This window comes from Somniosus microcephalus, chromosome 11 (assembly GCF_052327205.1).
Source record: "Somniosus microcephalus isolate GS21.2 chromosome 11, FLI_Smic_1.0, whole genome shotgun sequence".
Classification (NCBI taxonomy): domain Eukaryota; kingdom Metazoa; phylum Chordata; class Chondrichthyes; order Squaliformes; family Somniosidae; genus Somniosus; species Somniosus microcephalus.
This window is the reverse complement of record NC_140997.1, coordinates 211,879,629-211,898,538: the sequence shown is the minus strand read 5'-3', so window position 1 is coordinate 211,898,538 and position 18,910 is coordinate 211,879,629. Positions and strand designations below refer to the sequence as shown.

The following is an 18,910-nucleotide window of genomic DNA, read 5'->3' as shown; positions in this document are numbered from 1 at the left end:
GCTTCCTGTACAATGATTTCAGTGTAATTTATATTACCTGTTTTTTACTTCCTGCTTTGTTGTCTACGTGTCTCAGTGAGGATTCTTCAATCTGATTGATTGAACAGTCTCCCAATTGCTTTCCCTGCTCACAGACGCCACAGATCCCCTGTAGAGGGCGCCAAATTCCAGCAGACGCCAGATTAGTAGAAATATGCGCTGACAAGCCCGCGAAAAGTCTGGGGAACTGTACACAAGGTGAATGGCAAAACCCATTCCTTCGCCGCTCACAGCAAAATCCAGGCCAATGTCTTGGAGCTTTTGTTAAGCTGGTTGTCGGAGCAGCATTCAACATTATTTATTTCCATTAGGACCTTAAAAACCTAAATGTGATTACCTTGTTGCTTTTTTCCTCAATGTAAACATCCCTACTACTTATAGTCATCTAGCACGATTTAAGATCTTTTCCACTAGAAACAGCAGATCCTTCTCCTGTGTTGTTTCCTGTAAACTGTTCCCATTTATTTTGCATTCCCACTTTTTGTTTCCCTTTCCCAGCTTTATGACTTTGCATTTCTCTGCATTAAATGGCATCTCCCACTTTTTGGCCCAGTTACCCAACCTCTGTAAAGCGCCTTGCGATGTGTTGTTACTCATGTTGTTTTCCTAGTTCCTCCACTGAGCTTTTTACCCAGTGGACTGAATTTATTTTGCAGTGCCCTAATTATATCAGAATATCTGCCAGTTTTCTTCTGTGCCTATCCCAGCTAACAGTGCTTGCTAACCCATTAAGCTTAGTTTCTTGCTCATATCCTTAATGTCTACCTTCCTAAAATTAGAAGTTGTTATTGTACTCTACTTTTCTATCATAAGTCTAACTTTAACCTCCACCATGGTCACTGTTAGCTAGCTGTTCTCTGACTTTGACCATATCTACCATTCCTTGGCCATTACATATAGCAACTCTAGCATTGCTCTGCTTGAGGTTTCCATGACCATTTGAGTTTAGTATATACACAAATTTAAGAAGTTCCAAATATTCCATTGAACCACCTGAAACCTTTCTAAATGTAAATATTTTTAACATTCGAAGAGAGCCCACGCCCTGACCAGTCCTATATTTAACATTATAATTTAACCAGCCAGCAAGTGGGGGTTCCACTCAGTTGTTTTTGCGCACGTGTGCAAAGCTCTATCGGCTCCGCATTGCACTCTCTCTGCTCTTCTGAGACCAAAGCCTGTAATATAACAACATCCTTATACTATCTGGGAGGGTATGGGGTTTAAAATAAAATAGGAGAATGTCTCATTTTCTCTGTAATTTATATCCCACTAATAAAATTACAGGAAGCCATAGCTTTGAGCATACAATTTCTGAGAGTACTGTTTTGTTAGGAGAAAAGCAGCTATTCTCACAATTTTTGTTGAGAAATTTCACCCCTTGATCTATTACTAGAATTATTTTAAGTTCTGTTTCACCTCATTTACATTACCCATTGCTTTCACAATTTTGTGAAGTCTCATCATGGCCTGTTTGTATTGTGCACGGGAAACTTGATTGAAGCCTGAATATCACTTCTACTTGCGCAAACTTATCAGAACAGTGATTTCCAGAAATGCCCTGCTAGTGTAGTCGCTACATATTTTTATCAGAACTCCGCTGTCCTGTGTTCAATTCTCAGTGGTTGTATATTGTCAGTAGCTGTAAGATGCAGTCCATATAGATAATATTACTCAATCTGTCTGTCCAGGATAGAGAGGATGTGCCAGTGGACATTTCAAATGGAGAACCAGGCTGCCAGTATTATGAGCAGCTTCATTATAATGACTTGTGGCTCAAAGTTGGAGATTGTGTATACATAAAATCACATGGTTTAGTGCAAGCACGTGTGGGCAGGTAAGTAACATAACTCAAAACATTTTATTTAGAATGCGAGTTTTTACTTTTCATCACTTTCTGTGTAAGTTTTTGAGAAACATTATTATTAACAATATTTGGTTGTTAGTATAATATGAACAGAATTATTTCAATCCCCTAGTATTATTGCAAAAACCAGAACATACCAGTTGTCTTATAGCTTCTACATTCCTTTGAGCAAAAAAAATAAAAGGAATCACTGTTCAAAATGTAGAAAAATCAAGCTTCTTGTATACCTTGTTGATAGGATTGAGAAAATGTGGGTGCGGGGTGGCGCTGCCTATTTCTTTGGCCCCATATTCATCCATCCTGAGGAGACTGAACATGAACCTACCAAAATGTTTTACAAGAAGGAAGTGTTTCTTAGCAATGTGGAAGAGACCTGCACCATGACTTGTGTGCTTGGTAAGTAATTCATATCTTAAGACTAATTAGTGGGTTTCAGCATCAATTTCATAAACTATTCTGGAGAGTTTTTGTAATTTTAAAAAGTCCATTTTGACTATTAGTACCTTTTGATCAACAGAATCAAATAAATCATTCTAATTTTAGTCATCAAAAGTATAACTAATTGGCGTTAAAGGTTTTTATAATATGCAGATTGTTACAAATCTATGGATTTCATGTTGCAGTAATGTAACTGACTAGATGTACATTTAATGTTAGCATTTCTAAGATAATATTTTGGTATTGTTGCATGCAGGCAAGTGCAGTGTATTATCATTTAAAGACTACCTCTCTTGTCGACCAACGGAAGTGAATGAAAATGATGTGTACATTTGCGAGAGTCGTTACAATGAGACCGACAAACAAATGAAAAGATTTAAAGGCCTAAAGAGATTCTCCTTATCTGCTAAAATATTGGATGATGAGGTATACTACTTCAGGTGAGGCCTAGTAATGTAAAATAGAAAAGAAGCACACTTCGAATGGTAAAACGATCCTGATTGACTTTGATACCGGTTGCTCTGCTTAAGTGTTTATGAGCACTTTTCTTGATGAGGCTACTTTATCTGTAATGCACCAATCATTGATTCAAATAGTGGAAAGCTGAAAAGCAAAGAACATTTTTTTAATAATCACTAGCGTATTTTCCACATTGTGGGTTGAGGAGTGGAGGTACAGGGAAACAAAGAATGAGCAGCACATAGTGGCTGAGCCCCATCAAGGAATGGGATAGCCAGGGTAGGTGGGCCTGGGAAGGGGAGGCAGGCTGCAAAGGGGAACGGAGCACATGCAGGCCACAGAGCGACTGGAGGACGTGAGCAGGGGAGCAGAGAGCAATATGGCTGCATTGTCTGTTTTTCTAATATTGATTCTCTGAATGTAATTGGTCCATGCTGATTACTTAAACCAATAATACCACATGGTTCGCATAAACCAGTTACCAATGCTGTAGTCATGCACTGTCTGCACTAGTACATTCTTATAGACACACAACTTTTAATATAGATACTTACTCCTGTTGCCACTAATATTATAACATCAGACTTCTAATGACCCACCCCAAATTTAAAGTCCTGAGTGACATTCAAACTCCATTCACTGGTTTAGATAGCTTTTATCTATTCTTGATTGTGCCACTAAGTTAAGCACGTGATGGTGATGTAATCCATTTCTAAAGAGAAGAAAATACTGTCACAAAAGCACACTTACATTTTCTCAACAACAGCAACTTGTATTTATATAGCGCCTTTTACGTAGTAAAACGTCCCAAGGCGCTGCACAGGAGTATTTTAAGACAACAAATTTGACACCGATCCACATAAGGATAAATTAGGGCAGGTGACCAAAAGCTTGGTCAAAGAGGTAGGTTTTAAGGAGCGTCTTAAAAGAGGAAAGAGAGGCGGAGAAGTTTAGGGAGGGAATTCCAGAGCTTAGGGCCTAGGCAACAGAAGGCACGACCACCAAAGGTTGAGCGATTATAATCAGGGATCCTCAAGAGGGCAGAGATTAGAGGAGCGCAGATATCTGGGGGGGTGGGGTTGTGGGGCTGAAGGAGATTGCAGAGATAGGGAGGGGCGAGGCCATGGAGGGATTTGAAAACAAGGATGAGAATTTTGAAATCGAGGCGCTGCTTAACCGGGAGCCAAAGTAGGTCAGCGAGCACAGGGGTGATGGGTGAACGGTGAACGGGACTTGATGCGAGTTAGGACACGGGCAGCCGAGTTTTGGATGACCTCAAGTTTACGCAGGGTGGAATGTGAGAGGCCAGCCAGGAGTGCATTGGAATAGTCAAGTCTAGAGGTAACAAAGGCATGGATGAGGGTTTCAGCAACGGATGAGCTGAGGCAAGGGCGGAGACGGTGATCTACACCGGTGCAGATAGATCTGAAGCTTCTAACTGTACCTCCTGTGTAAAAAAAAAAAAAAAAAAGTTCATGTAGCAATGGAGATCTAAAAAGGGGAAATATTTTAAGAGAAATAAAAAGAAAGAACTTGCATTTATATAGCCCCTTTCTCAACCTCTGGATGTTCCAATGGGTTTTACAGCGATTGAAATGTAGTCACTGTAATGTCATTGCAGATGAAGTATTAATTCACTTTTAAGGAATTTTGCTTTTGTAGTGTTGCAATAAATGTACAAATCTTGTACAGTAACAGTTGTTGTTGATGGTGGTAAAATGGAAATCTGTTTTACAGTAATTGTGTGTATTGTTTCAGGAAACTTATTGTTCCTCACAAGGAACCATCTCCTCTTTTAGATAAGAAAATACAAGAGTTAGAGATGAAGTTTGCAGAATTTGAGGAGCCTGAAGAAGATCATGAAGAGGCTATTGAAGAGGAGGCTGAAACTGCTGAACAGCCCTCTGTGCCTCAGTTACAGACTCCTGTTGCCAGTGAAATGGAAATAGCTCCTTATACACCCCCACAGGTACAGTAATAGGATCTTGTTGGGGACTTCTATAGGTACAGAATCATTGAAAAACACAGAAGAGTTCTTAAGAGGAGTCGTGTTTTACAGAAGTTAAAACACCATTTTGAAGAACAGAGCCAAAAACAATTCTAGGTTTATGGAATGTGAGAATTGGGCAGATTAGAGGAATCCACTTCTCCACTTTTATTACAAATCGTGATCATAAAATTTCACCTGGATAGTTGCATATAAATAACTACGTCAAAACTTGCATAATTCAAGCAATACTGATGGGTCAGTGCATCATAATCATGGTCAACTTCGAAGGGGTGGCTCCAAGATGCCAAGCCTTATGATGGAAGCTCAAAACAAAATCAACCTCCATGGCCAACTCGGTAATGTGATACCTGAACCAGGCAGTTCCATGGTACTTGAGGGCATTGTTGATGACTCGACCTGGCTCACCAATGGAACCCTGAAGTGGTAGACCTGTCACTGCGGGCTGGGATTCTTCCAATTTGGTTCCAGATAATCCTGCAAGCCAATGCCCCCATGGGTTGTGTGATCTTAGCTGGACAAGTTAGAGACTTTACATGGTAATGAGTTTCTGTACACATTTGAACTACTTCAGAGGAGGATAAAGAGCAAGCCTTTGCATTTCCTGCTGTGATACCAAGAAGGACTGAGGGGAAAAAGATTCATATCTTCACTTAAAAATAATTATTAAACAAGCAACAATTTGGAAATCATATTTGCACAGTTTCATTCAGTAGAATAACAAGTCATTTATTTACACAGTTGTGTGCCTGTTGTGTAATGTGGCATTGTTTCATTGGTCCAGATCCTTTCAGGTGCAGGTCACTCATGTGGCATCACAGGTTAGTCGCAGTAACAATTACTATCATTTTGAGAAGGTTCAGGATATAAGTAACAAAATTATGAGATCACTGTCATATAGTGAAGACAGTCACATGCTCAAGCCCCAGACCACACTGTTACCAATCTAAGCCATGTCCTGCTGGGAGGTGCCAAGTGAAGGCTGTAACATCTCCCTACAAAGGACCGAGAAAATCAGAACAGTCACACTTGAGCAATCCCTCGTCAGTTCCAGATTGCATTGGCGGCAGTTTGGAAGTAGACTGAGCATCTGCCTTCCTTGGCTGCAAGATGTCAAGGCAGGTGGACCCAGAAAACATTCAAGAAAGGAGTAAAAACCTACCCAAAAGAATAAGTATACCCAAGGAAATAAGTATATCAAAAGTTTGGGGCAGTAATGTGAAACCCACTTGATGTAATCAGATGTAACTCCAAGTCTGTTTTTTTAATAGATTTTTTTTTAAATTCAATCACTTATGACCTTGCACCATAGATCAACAATCTGTGCATCAATTTAATTTAGATTTAACATTGAAATTTGTGTAAGACTTTTATGTGTGTAAGCATAAACAGAATGCGTACTGAGGACCCATGGGATATGGTTTTGCCCCGCTGGTTGGATATAAATCATGTTCCAAGGATCTTCCTCATTTATCCTCAATACATGTATATGGCTTAGAAACGCTAACCTCTAACTGTCCTATGTTGTTTACATATAGTCAACCCCTAAATCCGTTAAGGGCACTAAACAGAAGGAGGGAAAGAGGAAGACCAACCCAAGTGGTTACATCTTGTTCAGCAGTGAAATGAGAGCTGTTATCAAAGCCAAGCATCCTGACTTCTCTTTTGGAGAGCTGAGTAGGCTTGTGGGTACGGAATGGAGAAACCTTGAGGCTGTCAAAAAAGCAGAGTATGAAGGTAGCTAATTATTTATTCTTTATAACAAAGACATTCCGAGCGTATGTTTTGTTAAAAAAAAAACAAATGACCTGACATCTCAGTGGCCAGTTGATGCCTAAATTAAATTATCTGATGCCAACAACTAGATACAGACATGGTACGTATCTTTACCATTTCATCTATTTGAAAGTATTACTATTGTAATTTTAAGGTCGCTGCCAGCTACCTGAACACTTAATTTGTTAAACCTTCCTTCTGTATGCAGAAAGGTTTATTATGATCTGTCCGAAGGTTCAAATTTATTTGCAGGCAAAAAAAAAAGATTTAGTTGGTGATATTTCTGACTGGCCTAATTTGTTTATCATTGAAAATAAATAATTGAATTTGAAGTACATCTATCCAGTGTTTTAGAAAATGCCATTTTTCACACAGTTGAAAAGTTTGCAAGAAATGCTGAGAAGTGCTGTTCTTTCTGTTAATCCGCTGCTATTGGCAACCAAGCTAATATCCCTATCAGTCTGAGCCTGGAAATTGTGTGTCTGGTTGGGAGGGGGTTGTCTCATCTTTCCTGGGAATTATTTGGAAGAAGGATGTGGTTCCACTGTCCTGGCAATTGTATGGATCTATTTTTAAACTTTGACAAAATAACTACACTCCCTTCAGGTTTTGAATCTTTGTGAATATATTCTTGAAGCGAGTATCTGCTTTATCTCATCCATGCAAATTTATAATTCTGTGCTGTAATAAATAAATTGAGTGGTGTGCCCATGTGAATATACGTTCGTGTTTTTTCAGAGCGGGCAGCAAAGCAAGCTGAGCAGCAGGAGAGAGAGCGTGCAGCTCAGCAGCAGCAGTGTGCCTCCCCACGGGCTGGTACACCTGTAGGTGCCATCATGGGGGTAGTACCACCTCCTACACCAATGGGAATTCTCCATCAGCAGATGACCCCTGTCACAGGTAGCATATGAGAACTAGCTAAATGGCAAAGGACTACAATTCTACTGAAAATTGCTTTCAACCAAATTTGGGGTGGGGGGGTCATTTTGCTGTTTTTGCATTGCAGGGTTTTCATCAGCGCCATGGTGGTTTACCAAAAGTACATGTAGCAAGTCTCTCTCTAGGGTCACATATCAGAAATGTTTAATGTTTAAAACAGTTTTCTTAGATTTTGTGATCCAAAATGATACAGGAAACTCTTTTTTATCCGGCACCAACGGGACCAGCGTGGTGCCAGTTTATCAAAAAGTCTGGATTACAGAGAGGTATAGTAAAAGGTACAGATCTCCCGTACACAGCAACAAATCCAGGCTTCCCTGTTGCTTAGCAACAGGTGCAGGAACTCCGACCACAAGATCCAAGCGTCCCTGTTGCTTAGCAACAGGTGCAGGAACTCCGACCACAAGATCCAAGCATGCCTGTTGCTTAGGTACAGGAACCTGACCACAAGATCCAAGCGTACCTGTTGTTTAGCAGCAGGTGCAGGAACCCGACCACAAGATCCAAGCGTCCCTGTTGCTTAGCAACAGGTGCAGGAACCCGGCCACAGATCCAGGAACAGGCCGCTAATTTGAAGTAAAACTTACCTGAACCAACTCCTGAATTTTGCCGGTTAACAGAGATTTCCGGTTATTTAGGTGCCGGTAAATCAAGAGTTTCCTGTACTTTTAAGTTGTATTTTCTTCTTGTGTCTTGAAGAGTTCAACATTTCTGCACCAAAATATTTTTCTTTACAATAGTTGTCTGATTTGGTAAATACTATAAATTACAAAGTATTCTGTGCTTTTACTCTTTGCTCTTATTGCAAACAATCAAAAAAGATACACTTTTTTTACAAATGATTATGAAATGTGCACAATTTGAAAGCTATGAACGATATTCAGTACTTGGGAAGCTAAAAGAACACTTTCTAGGATGAAAAATAAGTTGGTGCAATAAGTAGTTGTAAAGACGAGGACATTATTATACTTTCAAAAAAGTATGTGTCATTGGAAAACTTGATGTTTAATCCTTGTATTTCAGAAACAAATAGTTCTGTTACAAGGTCAAAAACAATATGATGTTACTTACAAACTGTTGCTAACCGTTGCTAAAGATTAACCACATGTGCATGACTTTTTAATTCATTTGATTAAAATTGTACATTGGTTGTAATCTGGCAATATTTTTTCCCTCATTGTTATCTTCCACATACATACGAATCCCAGTCATCCAACAGGAAAATTGCAGGGATACTGTCCATTTAAAGATGTTTTAACACAGCGTGAGGTTAAGTCACATGATTCCATTTCTTCAGGTTACTTTGCAGTTCTTTCTGTCATCATCTGCTATAGTCATGTGGTTGTTGATTATTGCAAAAGCTGCTTTGCTATTGTTACTACAGTGCTCATTCCTAGGATTGTTTCTCTTCATTGGCTGTTTATGTTTACTGTTTTGCCAATGTTTAGATAAATAGCTTATGTAGGCCTTAGCCTTGCCATTTTAATTCCAACAGTTTTCATCCATGCTTAGGTACATTGTTTGCATTGAAATATTTAATCCATGCTATCACAATGGCTTCTGATCTGTCATTTCTGTCTGTAGCCTTTCCCATTTTAGATAAATACAATACATGCCTTCATTACTCAATCACCAAATGTGGTTTTAAAATTTGTTTGCATAGAGACCGCTTAAATGTTATAAGGAAGACATATGTACTGATGTATTTCTGTTTTCCTTTGTTTGTGTTTCTACTTAGTAATCAGGCATAGACTGCGAGCAGACATTTTGTATAGAATCCTGTCTTCAGTAATTTCACAAAGTTTTGCTTCAGTGACGATATCATTGGAGATAGCAGGGTGTGGGCAGCTAACCGAATTCTTGACATTGCCTGATAATAACTTCTATGTTGTTATACATCAGATACCAAGGTGTTGAATAACATTAGCAGCCCTCAAAAACTGTAGTACCTTCTTATCTACCCTTATCAAGATAGTTGACTCATCAGAGCTCCCACTCAGCAAGCTGCAAAGATGATAGTACATCAGCTTCTGTTTGGAAACTGGGCTTCCTCTTAAATTACAGGAGCTATCTAATAAATATTTGCTTTTACACTCTGGATTTTCTTACAACTATGGGGTGACTTCAGCCCCATTCAACACAGAACAAACTGAACAATAAACTCTGTCTTGCAATTTCTCCAGAATTTGGTCCACAGTCAAATATGGGTTATCCATTGTTGGATCTTTTGTAACATTCATTGATGAGGTTGGGAAAATGTTGTATCAGGACTTATGATCAAAGAGCTGTTGCACTTGACAATCTCCTTTATTTACTCTAATTTCTTCTTATTTAGGGAATCCATAAAAATATTTGTGCAGCAGAAGACTAGGCCATTATGTTAACTCTGCACTAGCCACAATGGTATCGTACTAATGCCTTCTTGATCTGATCATGGCTCAACCACTGATCAGATGGATCTTTTATCACAACTGGACAGCCAAATTTGGCATCTTGCCCCGATTCAGCCAGAGCTTGAGTGAAACTATTGAAAGGGACATGTTATAATCCAAGATCCTGTGTCTTTCATAATTTTTAAAAGCATTCCAGTAAAAATATTTATGAAGTAAAATGAGAGATAAACATTTATGGAGTCACAAAAATGAACACCACTATAATCTCTCGTAATATTTCTCATTCTTTGGAATGTTTACAAATATTGAAGTCATATATTGATCAATATGCAAGTCCTCCCTATTGAAAATATATATTTTTAATTCATTCTGGGGATAGGGGTGTCACTAGCAAGGTCGGCACTTATTGCCCACCCCTAGTTGCCCTTGAGAAGGTGGTAGTGAGCCTTCTTCTTGAACCACTGCAGTCCATGTGGTGAAGGCAATCTCATAGTGCTGTTAGTTAGGGAGTTCCAAGATTTTGACCCAGCGATGATGAAGGAATAGTCATATGTTGATGGGTGAACCATCACCAAGTATCTTTATTTGTGAAAGGAGCTTTGAAAAAATGTAATATTTTATTAGGCTTTCAATTCTCATTTGAGATTTGAATCTTCTAGTGCAGAAACTAATGTACACAACTTTTGGAACTATGGTTTTCTTTGACCTCAAGTTTTTAACTTTAAAAATAGCCATCTTAATGCTATTTTGGTGTCCCCAAGAGGTGTGGGTGAACTACCTGTATATGCAGTTTTCAATTTTTTTGGTTTTGGCATAAATACTGGCGGGTCTTATGATCTTACTCCAAATTTTTTATTATAAAGTGTCATGGTGCCATCTATCTTAGGCTTCAGTCCCTAGTTACCCAGCTTGATGTGACTGAGTGAAGTGTAGGGCTTCATGTTAAAAAGGTGTTTAATAATACTTTGTGGATAAGAGAAAACATTTCCACAAATCAACAGATTTTTATCCATTCTGAAGCAAAGATGGATGGTTAAGTCATTTGAAAAGTTTATCCTACGTGATTACTTCTGGATAAGAGCCATGGCTAAATCCTAAGCTACTAAGAGAGTTAGTTTGGATAGCATAAGCAAGATTGCTACTTGGAAACTTCCTTTCATTTTTATCAAACTTTAACGTTTAGATTTATAAGCTAAATAGGATACACAATTAGGAGGCAATCCTTAATTCAGGTTATTGGACCAGACCAAAGTTACACCCTTCTCCTCTTACAGCATGACTATATGAAGTATCCTATAGTACAGGAAACTTTCGATTAACCGGCCCCTAAATAGCCGGAAATGTCGTTTAACCGGCAAAATTCAGGAGTCGGTTCAGGTAACTTTTATTACTTGCACAGCAACAAATGGAGGAAGGCATGGGTTTGGCTGCAGCTGTTGCTAAGCTACAGAGACGCTTGCAACTTGTTGACGTTGTTCTGAAGCTGTTGCTAAGCAACAGGGTTTGTTGCTTTATACGGATCTCTAAGGTCCGTATCTTTTACTATAGCATTCGGTTATCCGGAATTGTTGATGAACCAGCACCACGTCGGTCCCGTCCGTGCCGGATACCAGAAAGTTTCCTGTATGTGGAAAATAACTGAGGAAAAAAAAACACAGGGCACCTACCTCCAGTAGGCACTCTCCTCCTCCTTTGAATGATGTTATCCTCCATATACCAGGCTCCCTGCTGTCCTCTGATCTGAACATGTCTTTAAACAAACAAAATTGTATGAATTGATTTCTGGATATTTGCATGCCTTACTGCTTTGCTTCATTGGGTGAAAAAGAACTGGACATCAGAATTTATAAAGTGGAGAAAGAGGATGAATCATGTGGCTTACCTTAATTTTACACTGAAAATGTGTTAAAGGGTCAATGTCCCTGTGTTTTTCCCCCATTGGATGACAGGACTTTGGTATGTGATGGATAATGTTCAGAGAATGGAGAAGACCCTACCAAAGGTAGGTAATCCAACTTTTCAATCAGAAAACTAAATTTTTGAAGTAGACTACATAGAGATGTGAGCAGGTACATTTTATTACCAAGCAAATACTTGGTAAAATGTGTATATATCCATTTATTACTCATGTGTTATCTCATCACCACATACTAATAATGTCCATTCCTTCAAGTAGTTGTAGATCTCTTCATTCATTAGTTTGTAGTGCATGCTTCATAATGCAGACCAAGGTTCCCTCTAAGTATTCAAGTGGATTAGAAATCAAATTTACATGTTCATGGCTTAAGAACCCAATCACAAATTTGATGGGATCAGTTTCCTTTATTGGTGCATGCCAACATGGTATTACTGATCCAAAATTATTCATATAAGCGAGGTTTTCTTATAATATTAGCACTAGTTTAGAGGGAACATTGATGCAGACTGTTTTGCATGTTATTGACATCCTTGATGCATGTTTGAAATTTGTTGTTATCCTTTAAGGCATGATAGGTGGCTACCCACAGGGCATGCCACCATTACAAGGCCCAGTTGATGGCATGGCCAGCTTGGGCAGCATGCAGCCACTTCACCCTGGGGTGCCTCCACCACCCCACCTTCCCCCAGGCATTCAACCGCTGGGTAAGAACATCATTGCTAAATCATTATCTTGTTTATAATGTGTCATCCTGCTTTAAACAACCATTGATACTAATTGTGTAAAGTTCAGCAAGAGATGACTACAGAATAGTTATCTGATGTATGCAATTTACTGTCATTTTTATTGGGAAAAGTATTAACAATCTTGGGGCTTTTGTGTACTGAATAGTTTGTGATAATTTCTTGTATTTTTTTTCATTTTGAAAGTACTGATGCATCTTTAGACCAAATTGCCATGTTCTGATCTGTTCTGCTGAAATAAATATGATTAGTAGCAGTAAACTTCCTAATCGTTACCTTTCACAATATAAGAAAATAACTATTTTCTGTCAAACTGTCACTCTAAAAGTGAGGCAATCGTGTCTAACCCTAATTTAATCTCCAGATAAAACAACTTTCTAAAATTATTTCACAAGCATTGTCAAATGATGTAGTTGTTACTCTATTTTCGTGCTAAACAAATAATTAGCCCAAGTAACTAAAATCTGTTAACATGTACTGTTGAAACACAGAATAACTTTGTTCTGTTTGGGCAGTTAAATGTGTTTGTTTTATAATTGTTGTGATGGTTAGAATTATAGTGACGGCAGTCCCAAAATGATGGTCCTTGTTGGAAAAGGTGCCGGTATTAATTAAGGCCAATATGAAAGAGGCAAGCTCTCCCATGTGCTTCACAGACCCAAACAGCCCGTAGTATCAGTAGGCTGCTGCCATACATGTTTCTTCTATTTCTATTTCTTCAGGAGATCAACGCTAACAATTTCATTTATACAGCACTTTTAACAAAGTCCCACAGCACTTTACAAATAAGTGTAAGGAAAGTGGACCCTGGGCCAGGAAGCAAGAGATTAGGAATAGTGACGGAAAGCCTGGTCAAAGTAATGGGTCAGCAATTGATGACTAGATCATTTGCACTAGATATAGTCAGGTTTGCAGCCCTCTAACTTAAAGGAGCTTAGATAGGGGCTACCCCAGAGGAATAGGAGTGAGTGATTAATTTACTGTGTACAGGGCATCAAAGGCAGAGGTAGGGGAGTGATTTAAACAGGTTTGACAGTAACAGAGGTGTCATGACAGCTGAAAGGTCAAAGGTGCTGGAACCAGCTGACAACAGTCATGTCTTGCTGCTTAGTAACTCGTGCAATCGGCTGTTAGATTTTCCCAACTGTCAGAATTGATGTTCCATAGCTTTAGGCTATGCTTGAGTGTGTCTTTATATTTTATGCTACCCACCCTGCTTCCTCTTGGCCTGTTCAACTAGCTGTACAGGATCCTTTTCAGCATTCTAGAATTTATCTCATGGGCTGCATGCCCTAATCACCATAGCTTGGTCTCTGTGTCAGTGGTCTTGGCATGCTCAAGGATATCACAATTGATCATTCTGCTCTGCCACTTAATCTGCCACTGTGGTCAACCTCAGGTGTTGGAGGTAGAAGTGGTCAAGCTGCCGAATGAAACAGCAGTAGCACATCCAGGGCACTCTTCCATATAGAAGCTTGGTAAAGACAGTTATGCTGTATACTTTCAGTATTGTTGTCAGCTTGCTCCATTCTCATTCCTGGCGCACTTTTTCAGTCTTCAGAATGCTTTCCAATATAAGAAAGAGCACTTGGTTGTCTATCGGTGCATCATTTGGCTTAGAACTACACCAGGTGATGTCTTTACCCATTCTGCCATTGGAAAGCTTTCCATATGGTAATTTCAGTAGAAAAGCATTATACATGGCACCAAAAATGCATCTTTACTTAAAAACTTTGATGTCAAATATTAGATGGAACTCAAAGTTTTGCATTATTTAATTGTTACACTCTGTCTGAATTTTGTTGTTTTATTTTGGAAATCATTTAAAGTGCTATCTCATTTTCCACATCCATCTAAAGCACAAAAAGTAGCTTCATTATTGACGTATATGGGCTGAGGTTACATCTTAAATCTGATATACCAATGTTTTTTCTACTTTTCCACTTGTAAGGGTTTGAAATCTGTATTTTCTCCCTGATTTCTAGACTGGGCCACAAGGTCTTTGAGGGAGAGCAGGTAACCTACTCCTAGGTCGCCACAAACGATGCTCTAGGCTAGCTGCCAGGAAGTATATGAGGGCCTTGGGGATAACTCCCTCAAACTTTTTCCCTTCTTCCCCATGGAGACTCGCTGGGCTACTCAGCATCTCCCAGCAAGGGTAGGATTGAAAACTCAGCTGTTTAAGGGGTGTGGAACCCAATACCTTACGCTGCTCAACACAATCCACCACTCTTTATTTTTTCCTAGTTAAAATTCAGCTAAGTGGAGAGGCTGTTTCCCTTGGCTGGAGAGTCTAGAACTAGGGGGCATAGTCTCAGGATACAGGGTCGTCCATTTAGGACTGAGATGAGGAGAAATTTCTTAACTCAGAGGGTTGTGAATCTTTGGAATTCTCTATCCCTGTGGATAGCTGTGGATGCTCAGTCATTGAATATATTCAAGACTGAGATCGATAGATTTTTGGACATCAAGGGATATGGGGATCGGGCGGGAAAGTGGAGTTGAGGTCGAGGATCAGCCATGATCTTATTGAATGGCCGTATGGCCTACTCCTCCTATTTCTTGTGTAGAAAGTGATTGTTAAATATCAAGATTAATTTTACATAATTTTAAACAATAGTTGGTATTTTGCTATCTCTTTTCAACAGGCTAGCCTGGTTCAGAAACCATTATAAAAGTTTTTCAACACAGTTGATACATTATAAAATAGCCACATTTATCTTCAGATAATAGTATTAAAATACAGTAAGTGTATTGAATCTTTGGTTAGGTATTATATTAAACTTCATTTAAGTGTTTATAATCCCCTGAAATGAATTCCATTGAAACTGCAGGTGTTATAGGTCAGAGTGTGACTACCTTGGTGGGAGGCTCACCGACTGTGACCACTACGGGAACCCCATATGGTCAGCAGGTAAAACAAGTTATTTGATTGGGTACTTTCTCAAGATAAGATTTACGTTCATAGAATATATTTGCTCTGTAATACTAGATATGATTACGTCAATTCTGTTTATTAAAAAAATGTACTATACTTCAGACCACATGCTACAGTAAAAGCTTGAAGGCAAGTTAAAATATGTCATTTTAATGTAGTATAGCTCAATGTCTTAATGTTTACAATGATGACTGTTTTAGATTGGTATTCATCCTAATCTTGGACCTCAGGGTCAGCAGGCTCCACCTCCATATCCTACACAGCAAGTGGCAGCTCAACAGGCTATCCAGCAGCAGCCGTCAACGCCAATGTTTGTGGCTCCTCCACCAAAGACTCAGCGGTTACTGCACTCTGAAGCTTACCTGCGATATATTGAGGGACTCAGCGCTGACTCTAATACTGTCAGCAAGTGGGACCAGTCACTTTCAGGTAATATAAGATGCATGAAAATAATAAGCACATAACGACAGGTTTTACAAACAAAAAACAAGTTACGTAGCATGAGATGTTCCAACAAATGACATGAAGTCATTAAACCGTACTGGTTAGCAATGTATCTATCTATTGTAATATATATTAAAAATAGCTCCATTATTTTCATAGTTATAAATGTTGAGTTTTTACTTTCGTGAACTGTTCTGCAAAGCACTACAAAGGTATTGCCAATCTGCAACGATGATTTAAAACTGGTCAGTCAAAAAATGTATGGAACCATCGTCGAACATACAGTTTATAGACAAATAAAAAGAAAAAAATTCAAATACTGGAAATATGAAATAAAAACAGAAAAGGCACAGCAGGTCCAGCAGTATCTGTAAAGTGAAAAGACAGGCTAACTTTGCAGGTGTAACCCCTTTGTCGGAGAGAGAAGAGTGCTCGTAAATAGGACAGACATAACAGGAATCAGTAGCACAGTGGTTATGTTACTGGACTAGCAATCCAGAGGCCAGAGACATGAGTTCAAATCCCACCACAGGAATTTAAATTCAGTTAATGACCATGAAACTATCGGATTGTCGTAAAAACCCATTAATGTCCTTTAGGGAAGGAAATCTGCTGTCCTTACTTGGTCTGGCCGATGTGACTCCAGACCCACAGCAATGTGGTTGACTCTTAACTGCCCTCTGAAATGGCCCAGCAAGCCACTCAGTTGTGACAAACCGCGAGAAACAATAATAAGAATAAAACCGGACGGATCACCCAGCATCGACCTAGGCACTGGCTTCGGACTCGACAACGGCACACCCAGCCCAATCAACCCTGCAAAGTCCTCCTCACTAACATCTGGGGACTTGTGCCAAAATTGGGAGAGCTCTCCCATAGACTAGTCAAGCAACAGCCTGACATAGTCATACTCACAGAATCATACCTTTCAGCCAATGTCCCAGACTCCTCCAGCACCATCCTTGAGGCGGCGGCACAGTGGTATGCAGTCGAGAGGATGTGGCTCTGGGAGTCCTCAACATTGACTCTGGACCCCATGAAGTCTAATGGCTTCGGGCAAGGAAACCTCCTGCTGATGAATCAGTACTCCTCCATGTTGAACTCCATGAAGAAGCACTGAGGCACATAATGTACTCTGGCTGGGGGACTTCAATATCCTTCACCAAGAGTGGCTCGGCAGCACCACTACTGACCAAGCTGGCCAAGTCCTGAAGGTATAGCTGCCAGGTGGTGAGAGATCCAACACGAGGGGAAAAACCTACTTGACCTCGTCCTCACCAATCTACCTCTCGCAGATGCATCTGTCTGTGACAGTATTGGTCGCAGTGACTCGCCGCACAGTCCTTGTGGAGCCAAGTACCATCTTCACACTGAGGACACCCTGCATCGTGTTGTGTGGCACTACCACTGTGCTAAATGGGATAGATTCAGAACAGATCTAGCAGCTCAAAACTGGGCATCCATGAGGTGCTGTGGACCATCAGCAGCAGCAGAATTGTATTCCACCATAATCTGTAACCTTTTGGCCCGGCCCTGGTTACAGGATTTTCAGACGGGATAGAGAGGGAGGTAAAAAGGGAGGGGGGGTCGAGTTATTGATTAAAGAAACTATTACAGCTGTGAGGAGGGATGATCAAACGAGGCCATAGGGGTCGAATTGAAAAACAAAAAAGGAGCGATCACACTGCTGGGAGTGTACTACAGACCTCCAAACAGTGAGAGGGAGATAGAAGAACAAATATATAGACACATTTCTGAGAACTGCAAAAACTATAGGGCAGTAATAGTAGGGGATTTCAACTACCCCAATATTAACTGGGATAAAATTAGTGTGAAGGGTATAGAAGGTGCGGAATTCCTAAAATGCATCCAGGAGAACTTTATTAGCCAGTATGTAGCAAGCCCAACAAGGGAGGGGGTGGTTCTGGACTTTGTTTTAGGGAATGAAGCTGGGCAGGTAGAAGGCATATCAGTGAGGGAGCATTTTGGTGCTAGTGACCATAATTCTGTTAGATTTAAGGTAGTTATGGAAAAGGACAAGGATAGACCAGGAATAAAAATTCTAAATTGGGGAAAAGCAAATTTTGCTAAGCTCAGAGGGGATTTAGCCTTAGTGGACTGGAAACAGCTACTTTGAAGGTAAATCAGTGTCAAAGCAGTGGGAGGCATTCAAGGAGGCGATCCGGAGGGTTCAGACCAAACATGTGCCCTTAAAGAAAAAAGGTGGGACTAACAAATCTAGTGCCCCCTGGATGTCTAGAGACATACAGGGTAGAATAAAGAAAAAAAAGGAGGCGTATGACATACCGAGGGCTAAATACTCCAGAATCTTTCGAGGAGTACAGAAAGTGCAGGGGTGCAATTAAAAATTATATTAAGAAAACAAAGAGAGAGCATGAAAAATTCTTGGCAAGTAAAATCAAGGAAAACCCAAAGATGTTTTATAAATATATTAAGAGTAAGAGGATAACTAAAGAAAGGGTAGGGCCTATTAGAGATCATGAGGGTAATCTGTGTGTGGAGGTGGGAGACGTCGGTAGGGTTCTTAATGAATACTTTGCATCTGTTTTCACAAAGGAGAGGGGCGAAGCAGACATTGCTATCGGGGTGGGGGGGAGGTGTGTGAAATATTAGATGAAATAAACATAGTGAGAGAGGAAGTATTAAGGGGTTTAGCAGCTTTAAAAGTGGATAAATCCCCAGGCCCGGATGAAATGGATCCCAGGCTGTTAAGCGAAGCAAAAGAGGAAATAGCAGAGGCCCTGACCATCATTTTTCAATCCTCTCTGGCTTCAGATGAGGTGCCGGAGGACTGCTAATGTGGTACCCTTGTTTAAAAAGGGAGAAAATGATAGACCGAGTAATTACAGGCCAGTCAGCCTAACCTCGGTGGTGGGAAAATTATTGGAAAGAATTCTGAAGGACAGGATAAATCTTCATTTAGAAAG

General features: G+C 39.9%; 1 protein-coding gene across 8 annotated transcripts in view; it reads left to right on the top strand.

The window, feature by feature from the left end:
• The window catches only part of pbrm1 (polybromo 1), a 93,878-nt gene that overhangs the window by 46,728 nt on the left and 28,240 nt on the right, over positions 1-18,910 (top strand). For 6 of the 8 annotated variants that reach the window (XM_086001835.1, XM_086001830.1, XM_086001834.1 and 3 more), the window contains 9 exons: positions 1,731-1,876; positions 2,145-2,302; positions 2,601-2,784; positions 4,562-4,772; positions 6,350-6,548; positions 7,326-7,487; positions 12,404-12,541; positions 15,415-15,494; positions 15,719-15,947. In XM_086001835.1, the coding sequence (XP_085857961.1) occupies positions 1,731-1,876; positions 2,145-2,302; positions 2,601-2,784; positions 4,562-4,772; positions 6,350-6,548; positions 7,326-7,487; positions 12,404-12,541; positions 15,415-15,494; positions 15,719-15,947 (1,507 nt within the window). The remainder of the gene's footprint in view (positions 1-1,730; positions 1,877-2,144; positions 2,303-2,600; positions 2,785-4,561; positions 4,773-6,349; positions 6,549-7,325; positions 7,488-12,403; positions 12,542-15,414; positions 15,495-15,718; positions 15,948-18,910) is intronic. The other 2 variants (XM_086001832.1, XM_086001836.1) reach the window with 2 other exon arrangements.